The 11606-nt window shown below is 37.6% G+C and overlaps 1 protein-coding gene across 3 annotated transcripts in view; it reads left to right on the forward strand.

Moving 5' to 3' along the window:
- The window catches only part of Nurf-38 (Inorganic pyrophosphatase Nurf-38), a 51965-nt gene extending 40943 nt beyond the window's left edge, over nt 1–11022 (forward strand). The window contains exon 9 of one of the 3 annotated variants that reach the window (XM_067154769.1): nt 3626–3746. In XM_067154769.1, the coding sequence (XP_067010870.1) occupies nt 3626–3705 (80 nt within the window). In that variant the 3' untranslated portion in view covers nt 3706–3746. The other 2 variants (XM_067154770.1, XM_067154771.2) reach the window with 2 other exon arrangements.
- Nucleotides 11023–11606: the final 584 nt, after the last annotated feature.

Here is an 11606-nt window from a genome sequence, read left to right on the forward strand (position 1 = left end):
TTTTTTTTCAAGATTCTCCTAATGAGGCGGCTATTGCCAAATGGAAACATTTGTAATTTGTTGTACCTCCCAATTTCGGAACAGGATGTTGTATTTCTCCTTCAGATGTTTAAAGCACAGTTTTAGTGCCTCTTTTCAGCACGAACCTCTTTTGCTTGGTGTATTTCCTCCTTTAAGCCTCGCAGTTGGTTTGATAGTGAAGCAGATGTTCTTCTTTTTATGTTTTCTTCTGTTGAACGTAGTTCTTTAACAGTGTTTACAAGGCTGTTGTATTATTCATTTAATCTAATATTTTTCTTCATGTAGGTGCAACAGATTTTAAAGTGCTATATACCAATAAAATTAGAGATATTTTACTCTTTTGTTGCCAGGTTGAAATGTAGTGGTTGCGTTAAGATGGCAAAGACATTTTTAATGAAAATGTACACACTAAAGAAAAACATTCTTCTACTTACATATTTGGAGGTAAATCCCTGTTCTTTTTCCTATAGCACACGGGTGAATAGACAACATATGAGTATGATTATTGCAATAGTTTCAGTTTCTTCATGTGAAAGTGTACTCATTTTAATTTTTTTTTGTTGAAAAAATTAAATTTCAAATTTGACCTAATTCTTACGTTTAGAGTGTGTTTTTTATCACGGTATGACACCTTCGTGAGAATATTTAGCTAATTTTGAATGAAAAACTGTTTTATGCAACTCTTGATAGTAGTTTTTTTAAGAATTAAACAACCAAGCTCGATAGCTGCAGCCGCTTAAGTGCGGCCAGTATCCAGTATTCGGGAGATAGTAGGCAGGGGGGTGAAACTCTAATAGGGCGTTTGGTTCCAATCTGTAGCTAGCTTCAGGTAGTTTCAGTCTCTTTTTCTAGATGGCGCTGGAGGTCATTCATAACGTGTAAATAGGTATATTCACGTTCGATAGATGGCACGCAAGTAAGCATGAAATGAGCGTTGTTAATAATTAAAGGCAGTTTGTCTCGAAGTGAAGTATTTATAGTATTTCAAGTATTTCAAGTCTAACCTCAATCAGTGGGCACTTCTCACAAATTAATTAGTCATAAAACGTCAAGCATTGTGGAGATAATATTGCTGAATTGCATCAAATTCGACTTTACCCAATCGATTAACCTTGTTCGAACTTATATCGATTTTAATCGATAGTTCCCATGATGCTACAGTATTTGTGTTGTTTGAATTCCAAGTGCTCATGTGCTTGTGATGTAAATCTTAGTTCCTTGTGCTTGTTTATTTGAAATATATCTTCGCCAGTCCTCCTGAAATCCTGTATTTCCTGTTTGAGTACACATCAGGGGCTGAAAGCTGAATGGTTCTATTAATGTAGTTCTATATATTTCCTGTCTCAGTGCATTTAATTCTGTTATTTTTATTTTCATGTGGTACTTGGATATTGATGTGATACCCCATTGTCTTGCATATGGTGTGCTCTGTTGTCTTGCTTTCGAAGGGATTTCTTATTTGTTATAAGATTAGCTTTGTGTTAATGTGTCAATCATTCATTTGAAGTTAAAGCTGCTTTGAGGTGTGTGGTTATGTTCTCAGTAACATAGTATGCCATACGAACTAAGGGTATCAAATCATTATTTACAACATAGTAAGTACTTGGAAATAAAAATATATGAATTACAATGTATTGGGCATGGAAGTAGTAGAACTGCATTATTATCGCCGTTTGGTGGGGGGGCGAGGGGAGGGGAAAGGAGGGGGAGGAGCCGTAAGCATACCCGGATGTGCGTCACTGCACCGGATGTTAATTCTCCGCGCTATCTGTTGATAGTAATACTCAGGTATTGCACCAGAATGCACACTGTGGCGCTATCTCGCAAAAGAGACTAAAACTACTAGCGCCAAGTGGCTTGGAACTGAAATTTATCATTGAGTGTCATCTCTATTCTATTCTATCCTCTTTGATAGTAGGTTCAAACTCCGTCGGCAGCCCTGAAAATGGTTTTCCATGGTTTCCCATTTTCACACCAGGCAAATGCTGGGGCTGTACCTTAATTAAGGCCACGGCCGCTTCCTTCCCACTCCTAGCCCTTTCCTGTCCCATCATCGCAATAAGACCTATCTGTGTCGGTGCAAAGTAAAGCAACTAGCAAAAAAAAACAAAATTACAAACTTACGCACGCACAAGGTAAATACACAATAACCTCTTCTTTACTTTGAACACTTCTCAGTTGATAAATTATTCTCTAATGAATCGCTTAATGTTAAAGCATTGCGTATTTTAATCATTTTTCACATACTTATCCATTTTTACATTATTGGAAGTAAATGTATAAACAAGAGAGATAACAAGCGACTCGAAGCGGCAGTGTGCAGGGCTACAATGCGTTGAAGGAAAGCTTTTATAGAACTTCACTGATATCAATATCGCATATTATCAATATTTCCAGAGAGTAAAAGCTTCAATCCTTCCTGGCAATATTACTTATGCTGCCATTGTGCAGCAGAAATTGCAGGTGCAAGAAAAACGTGGCCGATGGATTGAACCCCGGCAATTTTAACAGCAGCTCACATGGCCGATAGATCGCCTGCCTGGCACTATAAGATTTAAACAAAACGAAGGGAATGTTATTTCCTCAGAACAAGGCGAACCAAATCTACGGAAACAATGCAGTCAGTGGCAAATAGAACCGTGATTCAATAGAATGTTTCCCAGTGTGGTGATTGGAGTTGGTTGTACGTCTTCCAACCATACTTTCATAGCATGAAGTAATAATAAATCATTGACATTGATAGAAGGGGGAAAGAATCAGTTTTACTCTAGCAGATGGTAGAGAACACGGATCCCTGTTGGGTGGCTGAGGTTCTGGGTGATTACAATATCTTTTTACAGCCGACATCAAGTGTCGGAATAGAATTATTGCTGCCCTTCAAAACTGCACGGTCCTGGAATCTAGAGGTGATTCAAATGCAGTCACCCATTTCTCTTGAATTGTGCTGTTTGGAATTTATGATTTTGACCATTCTTTGGCCAATTTGTCCTTATTGACTATTACAATAGTATGTATTATAATGGTCCGCCTTACCAATACTCGCCTACTCTCCTTCAGATGTTTAAAGCACAGTTGTAGTGCCTCTTTTCAGCACAAACCTCTTTTGCTTGGTGTATTTCCTCCTTTAAGCCTCACAGTTGGTTTGATAGTGAAACAGACGTTCTTCTTGTTATCTTTTCTTCTGTTGAACGTTGTTCTTTTACAGTGTTTACAAGGCTGTTGTATTATTCATTTAATGTAATATTTTTCTATTCATATACAGTATTTATTTTAGGTACGTGTTTTGGGACTTTTCCAATCACTTAATGGGCCAATTATACAATGTTAACATAACACTATGATGGGATGGGAAAAGTCCTGAAACATCTACCTAAAATAAATATGTGAATAATAATTAATTGTTACATATGTGACTATTGATAAGGCGGACCATTTTAACATATAATATTGTGCTGTTTGTGTGATGTATTAGATGAATCTTCTGACCCACAGCAGCCACTCAATTTTTGTGTCCAAGTACATGCAGACGACTCCTGCTAGAACCTGTACATGCCTATGATCGACAGTTGCATATTTCGGTCTTGTATCCTTGGTTTATTTGCAGTGGATAAATGGTACTTTGTTGCTACTTTACTAGAAGGGATTCGCGAAGCAGGAGCAGCCTCGTGTCTTTGCAAGAAGTAGCAAGTGAAGGTTCAGCTTGTAATTGTGTTGTGTTGTTTTCTTTTGCAGTGGATAAATGGCATTATATTATTTTAGAGAAAAAGAAGTTCAAACTCTGAAGTTGATGTCTACTCTCAATGTAATGTATATGGGAAATTTTGAAATTATATGATTGTTTTATTCTTATCTTATTCTATCATTTAACCATGACGAATATAAAACTAAATGTGAGGACTCTGCCATTATGGCATGGTAGTTTGTGGTCCCACCACTGCAAGCAATTATATCCATATTAAATTTTCATACTTCTTTTACTTCAGTGAGCAGTAAAAAATACATTTAAGTTTTGCCTGTAAACAGTTACAGAAGAACTTATGATTAACAGAAAAGAACTGAAAGACTTTTGTACACATGACTCCAATACTTCACATTAGAAATTGACACACCATTTCTTGGATAATACTTGAATCTTGGAACTGCAGGAAAACAAACGAGTAGTGTAAGCACGTGCGCACGGGATAATGTGACCATCTATTGAAAGAAAGGATATGTAATCATCGTAGTGTGACACACATTATTGACCAAGATAAACTTCTGAGAGTTTTGCAGAACTTTCTGCACTTTGTTCTTGGCAATGAAGTACAGGTAAGAACTAAAATTAGTTTTTTAGATACATTTCTCGTGCACATTACGTTACAGCAAGGCCGCACTTCAGATCATGAATACCCCAGTGTGTCACATCACCAAATTTAAAGTTGTGTATTTGTTGCGCGTATAGGCACTTAAACTTTAATGTAATTGTCTCGGTTTACTCCTCTCTTTGTTGCATACACTGCAAATTTTAATTTTATGCTTCTGTTTTGAAATAGGGCTTAGAATAACTTACCAAAGGAGACGTTCAATAAATTTCCAATTTCTTTGCAGTCATTTAAGAAAAGGTTAGGAAAACAACAGATAGGGAATCTGCCACATGGGCGACTGCCCTAAATGCAGATCAGTAGCGATTGATTGATTGATTGTTTGATTGGATTGATTGGATTGATTGATTGATTGATTGATTGATTGATTGATTGGATAACTCCTATATCCACTGGTGAAAGAAAGATGCTTCAAAGCACAATATTTTTGGCATCCAGGTAATTCACTCAAATGGTCAGTCACTTAGAAATCGTGTACTAGTTGAAAGCAAGACTTCAACTTTAAGGAAATCTTCCAAAGGGGTAAATTTGAAAGGGTTTTGAACTGAGCCGGTGGCTGTGCGGTTTCGATCTCTTAGCTATCGGGTTGAATTCAGGGGATAGTGGGTTCGAGCCCCACTGTCAGCCCTGTAGATGGTTTTCCGTGGTTTCTCATTTTCACACCAGCCAAATGCTGGGGTTGTATCTTAATTGAAGCCACGGTGTCTTCGTTCCCACTCCTAGTACTTTCCTATCCCATCATCGCCATAAGACCCATCTGTGTCGGTGCGACATAAAGCAGATTATTTTTATTTTTTTAATTCTTGTGTTCCTTTGATCTTCCAAGACTTGCAAATGTGTTGTTTCACTGCAGCCTCAATAAACAAGCAACATTTCAGTCAGGAATATAATTAGGGGCATGATTCTGGTTAGGAAATTAATGATTTTGTTTTCGCTAATTACAGTGAATTAATGCGACAAGGCCATATTGAAGCATAATTTACTTATTTTTGCAATAAGTGCAAAAATGCAGCAAAATTCATGGAAAATAACTATCTTGAAATTGTATTATTCCAAGATTACGAGTGTGAAGGGAAACAGAAGACACAATAAGGATTTCTTGTTTTGACAGAAATTTCTCTTCTTATTAATAGGATATAAGGGTTGGACAAATGAACAAACAGGCAAACAAAACCTTGAGTTGTGAATTTAAAAAATGTAGTCAAAGTAGGGTTTGTAGATTACTGAAAAATTATTTTAGCACTCGAGGATACTTTGCTTGTGAAAATAGAATAAGCCTTCAGGCCATCAAACATACTAGTAAGTGTGTTAACTGCTGGTTCTAAAGAAAGCCATCTTGTTTTTTACACTTCCCAATATCTGCTTGTACTCGACATCCACTAACTTGCAGAAGCTCTTTAACTCATCCACTCAAACCGCATGAGTGTGAAAATATCGAACGCCTTATTGACAGTTGTGTAAACATCAGTAGGTAAAGCATCTGCTGTAGAAAATTGGTCTAGAAATTTGCTCTGGACAGCAGTACGTTGGGTACACATGCTTGACATGACAGGGGTTTTTAATGACACCAACAATGTGAACACAAACAGGCTAACAGATGACGGTGGACAGGAACACATCAGTGAGACCCGTATATGGTATAAAAGGAGCTGACGTGAGAGAGGGTGTGAGGTGCGCCTGCAGTCGCGGCGTGTTGACGTTGCCAGAAACTTTAAAACCCCATGTCATGCCAATCGTGTGTCAGTTATTAACTCTCTTCTTTCAATATTCCGCGAAGTATTGCCTTGTCATGTTAACGGACTCTCGGGTTACCCTGTACACTCTAAAAAAGGAGGAAAAGCTGGTTTATGTCTGGAGCATATGTGAGGAAAATTCTATTCATTCTTTTGATCAACCAATTCCCTTTTCCAGCTTCTTCAGCCAGGTCCTGTATCCAGCCACCATTGTTCTGTTCCTTGTTATTCTTACTTCCTGTCCAAACCATATCCTATCTCATCCCTATGTCCAGTTTACTTCCCTAGTTCTTCAGGCTTTGCTCAATTTCAAAGTCTTTTCCTCCAATTTTTACAGTTCCCTCTTCTTTTTTTTTTTGAACTTGGTGCATATACCATATACAGATATTAATGTAGAGGAACAATTTTCATCCATACTTGATGTTCATTCTGGGAGTGGGGTGTGTTTTTTTAAATTTAGTGTCTGACAATTGTTTGTGTTCTTCTGACAATGCTTTTCAGAGCTTCTGACCTTTCTAACATATGTGTGTATTGTTTGTCGTGTGAAATAGTTATGTGTGCTTGTTAGAAATGTTGTCAGTGTTTTTAATGTGTGTACCTTGTGCAAGTGTCTTATGTTCCCAACTCCCTTTGTACACCTCGTTTACCTCATCCGTCCCATTTTATGAGAGTATTGGCTCTTAAAATGGCTTTATTTTTCGTTTTCAGTGCACAAGTGGCATTACGTCCATTTGAAGTAACCTGGTCAGGTCCTAGCGTTGTAAGACTAAAGACCAGTCTCCTCCACAGTAGGTTGGGTGACGGCGTGATTCGAGCTTGCACGTAGTTCACACATTAGTGGCAACTGTTTTAAGTGTAGAAGCATGTTTTGAGAAAACAAGACAATGGAGTAGTTTTTTGTGTGAAGACTACTGTTCATATCCTCTGCTAAGATGCGGCTCTTTTTCTGCTGGTGACCTTAATGAAAAGTTCCTTACACCTCGCCTGTGTACTTAAAAGAGAGAACTTGGAGGTTGTTGTATTGGTACTTCCCTCTCAATCATAATCTAAGATTCCTTTCCTTCATTGCTCAGAAAGTGTAATTTGCTACAAGTTTCTCTTCTTGTAATGGATTGGCTGTTCAGAACAACGAATGTTGAAATAAATGTCAGATCTCACTCGGTAGATTGATACAGACACTGGCAGTTCTCACTTGACTGATGGGCTTACTTTTAATTGGAAGACTAGAAGACTTTTCTAGGATCATCTTGTTAACAGTTCAGAATCCCGACAAAAAAGTTAACAGTGGAGAAGACGATGAAATAATTTTTTTAGTTTTAATTTATTATGTTATTGCAATGTTTGGTTCTCCTGTTTTACTTTTTCTACCACCCCTGTAAAAGCTCATAGATCAAATTTTTTTAAATGTATGGCTTAGATGTCAGTAGGACTGATTTCAAATTATATCTAAAAACTACTTAATATTAGGTCTACGAAATAGCAGAGCCTTCAAACAAGAATTGGCACTGGATCTAGAAAATAGAGAATCTTTGTTTTATAACTGTGCTGGCAGCAACACCAGTCGAGGCACAGCAAGTTCGCACTGGCTGGTAAAATGCGTGCGACTGTGTCAAATAACTCGTAGAAAGCTATTAAGAAACTAAATCTTATCTGGCATTGAAAGGGATGCTCAGCTCTCAAATACATTTGACACCTCTCGAACAGGTTTGCAAACAGTTGGCAAATCTCAGCCTATGAGGTGTTCTCCTGAAGTTCTCCTCTTGTGCGAGTATTGTGGATGGCAAGATATTTGCTTAGATAAGTTGGTCCTTGAACATGTCGCTCCAGAATGAAAACACGTTGTTGTAATGTAAACATCACTTTTTTAAGCAACACTGCCTAAGTATAGACATTAACACTAGTGATCAGTAACGTGACTTCATTTATCCGCTTCCCCTGCTCGGCTGTAGATAACTCCACTACTGCAGATACATGAGATGTCTAGTAGCACACCTACCTTGCACAATTAGTATTTCTGAAGCAGTGAATGACAAACTAATTTTCAGATCTTTTGAGAATGTCCACTTGTAATATGGAAAATAGTCTTACTGTGTACTTGATAGTGAGACACTGCCCCTGTCCTGACCTATTCTAGAGCTTTTATATCCAGCACCAGCAAGGTCCACATGTGAGTAGTTGAAATTGCTGGGCTTTTTCAACAAACCCACTCAGTGATGTGAGCTTTTTTTGTATAACGGTATCTTAAATTTGTAAAAATATGGATAACTGGGACACTCCCAACCAAATTTCTGGCTAGACGCCAGGTGAGTTTGAGGAAAAGGAATGTGGCAGAGGAAAAAAAAGGACAAGTATTATTTAGTGTACAAATTATGGCACGGATTGTTGAAGAAATTACCATTCCTTGAAAACTGGAATATCATGAGAGTTTTTTTATTAATTTATTTACATAATATTGACATTTGTATCTTCACATTTTCTGCATGCCGTAACCACACAACAGGTGTGAATCAGGAGAGAGAATTAAAGACAGTGAAATTAAAGTAAAGGATATCGCAGTCTGTGATGTTTTTAGTTTTAACATTCAACATGCACAGTTTAAAAGTTGTTGCACTTTTAGTTGTCAGACATGAATAATAATTTTTTGAGACCCTTTGCCATGTGAAACGGTGTCGCCTTACTTTCAGTTTTTGAAATATGTTGTGCACTTCAAATTGTTTCTAATTATGGTTGGAAATGCATGTCACCATGAGACGTACTGTGTCTGGAGACTATTTGGCGACTGTTACAATCTTGCCTCAAGGAAGTGATATGGTTCACACTTAATTATTAAAAATGCCTGTTTCGGTGAATTAAACATTTGTTTTTTATGCTGTTCATTTCTTGTCAAAATCTTTCTCCTTTTCCTTCATATCATCTTGTGTTCCCATCATTTCCACAACTAATTCTATTATGAATATGGATGCAGTCAAATCTGCCTAGCGGTGAAAATGTGAATTTTGGTTTGTGTCTTGTGTCTAGATCGTGTATAGAAAGGTAAGAACATAGTACTAGTAATCTGCTTGATGCTAGGTGCCGGAGGAACTATAATTTTTTGTCAACTTTTGCAATACCTGTGGACCGAGTAGAGATTTCATCTATAACATTGCCATTCTGAAGAATTCAATCATGATCTTCAAGAACCAAGATAACTGTTTAACGTGCCTCATTCTTTGCAACTTTGTGTTTTCTCATGAAGGGCTAATCCGTTCATCTATATCTATTGCTGTTATTCTGGTACTCTTGTGTCTTTAGGTAACCTGCAGCTGTTGTGGGAAGATTGTACAAGAAATAAATTATGTAATCTTGATTAGGGCAATGAATTATCATCAGTATTGTTTCTATTTATATATCTTTTTCACATAAATAAGTCACAAATCACATGAATGGATCTTTCTATGAATAGTTATGGAATATGATCAAAGTGAAATTCAAGCTTTGGCTGAAGACCTATTTTGCAAAATAACGAAAAAATTTTTCCTTTCACAAAATCGTACATAAATGAATGCAAATTCCTCTCGTCATATTATGGAGTGTACATGCAGGTTGTAGAATTAAATCTCCTATAAAAGTACTCCTGTCCTTCTGTGTAATTCGTAATTTATCAGATTTCTTTTTAAATTTCGTGTGGCTATTTCTAGCCAAGTGCAGTCCTTGTAAGGCAGACCCTCCGATGAGGGTGGGCGGAATCTGCCATGTGTAGGTAACTGCGTGTTATTGTTATGGAGGATAGTGTTATGTGTGGTGTGCGAGTTGCAGGGATGTTGGGGACAGCACAAACACCCAGGCCCTGGGCCATTGGAATTAACCAATGAAGGTTAAAATCCCCGACCCGGCCGGGAATCGAACCCGGGACCCTCTGAACTGAAGACCAGTACGCTGACCCTTCAGCCAACGAGTCGGACATTTATCAGATGGTTGCACTATACACGGTAAGGAGCGGGCGAGTCTAAGGTTCAGAGCGCTCGCACGTAGAGCGTGATCCATCAGTCCTATCATCTTCATACCGTGAGGGGAAACTTTGTTAAGGTGGAGGGCGAGGAGTAAGCCAGAAGAAATGTAAGTACTTCAAACAGATTAGAATCCTTCAAAGATTCCAGACGTTCAAGACAGAGGTAAGTTGTTATAGTGTCCACATCAAGAGTATAGCTCACAGGTTTCCACCCCCCATTTTTAAAAAATATCTCAAGAAATGTGAAGAAAATTGATAAAAAACTTCATAGCTCATCAAAAAATGTGTTATTTTTATACCCTATATATCTAGTCAGCGACTGGTCAGAACTAATTCTTTAATATTATTTGCAGTTTTGAAATATTCTCTTGATCTAAATATATTATTTTTGTTTAAAAAATTTAAAACACAAACTTTGCAGGAAATGAGCCCTCACAAATGCCAGTGCTAGGTCTCTTACATTGTACATTATAAAAATGGCTATGGGATCCATGCCATACTCTCTGTGGACAATTTATGCTATGAATACCAAGAAATATTTTAATTGCCATTGGTGTAAAAAACGGTTTCAATGCTTTGGTGTCTCATTGGTAGTACTGGCTGGTACACAGTGCTCCACACTCGAATAAACTTTCAGGGAAGTAACCTGCTCCTGAAAATACATTGCTGGAATTGTAGGCTCTTAAAACTATATCATTGTTCTGTTTATAATACTCCCACTAAATTTTCCTTTAAGTTTTCTTTTGAGTACATTATTCATTTCTGTTTGTCTTTATGTTTCTTCTTTTTGTCATTTGAAAATATTAATTCAAATTTGTGAGTGTAAGAGTGTTTACTTTTAATTTCGCTCTTTTATGCAATTGTAAGATAGTGTTTTAAGTACTGTAATTACAATGATTAAACCTTCGTCACAGTTGAACTATGCAAATTATTTCATACTGGTACCTCTGTTCTATTTACGGAATTTTACGAAAATGACCGGGCGAGTTGGCCGTGTGGTTAGAGGCGCGCAGCTATGAGCTTGCGTCCGGGAGATAGTGGATTCGAACCCCACTGTCGACAGCCCTGAAGATGGTATTCCGTGGTTTCCCACTTGCACACCAGGCAAATGCTGGGGCTGTACCTTAATTAAGGCCAAGGCCGTTTCCTTCACACTCCTAGCTCTTTCCTATCCCATCGTCACGATACGACCTATCTGTATCCGTGCGACGTAAGCAAATTTTAAAAAACGCAGCAGTAATCCTATCTATCGGAGATGAGTGGCAACAAAACACAAAACATATCAGACCAAACAATGGCCAACGTAATGTTATTGTTGATCAATTTTATGAGCTTTCTATATTGTAGACCTTCATATTTAGTTTTCTTTCTACTCTGTGATATAGGGAGTCTTATAAAATTATTTATAGCGTGGACTATGGTTCCTTATTTTCCGAATTTACATACCGTTTTTCATTAAGTTCTGTTTACCCATTATCTCGCGACTCGGCGCTGGTATGCACT

This window comes from Anabrus simplex, chromosome 10 (assembly GCF_040414725.1).
Source record: "Anabrus simplex isolate iqAnaSimp1 chromosome 10, ASM4041472v1, whole genome shotgun sequence".
NCBI lineage: Eukaryota > Metazoa > Arthropoda > Insecta > Orthoptera > Tettigoniidae > Anabrus > Anabrus simplex.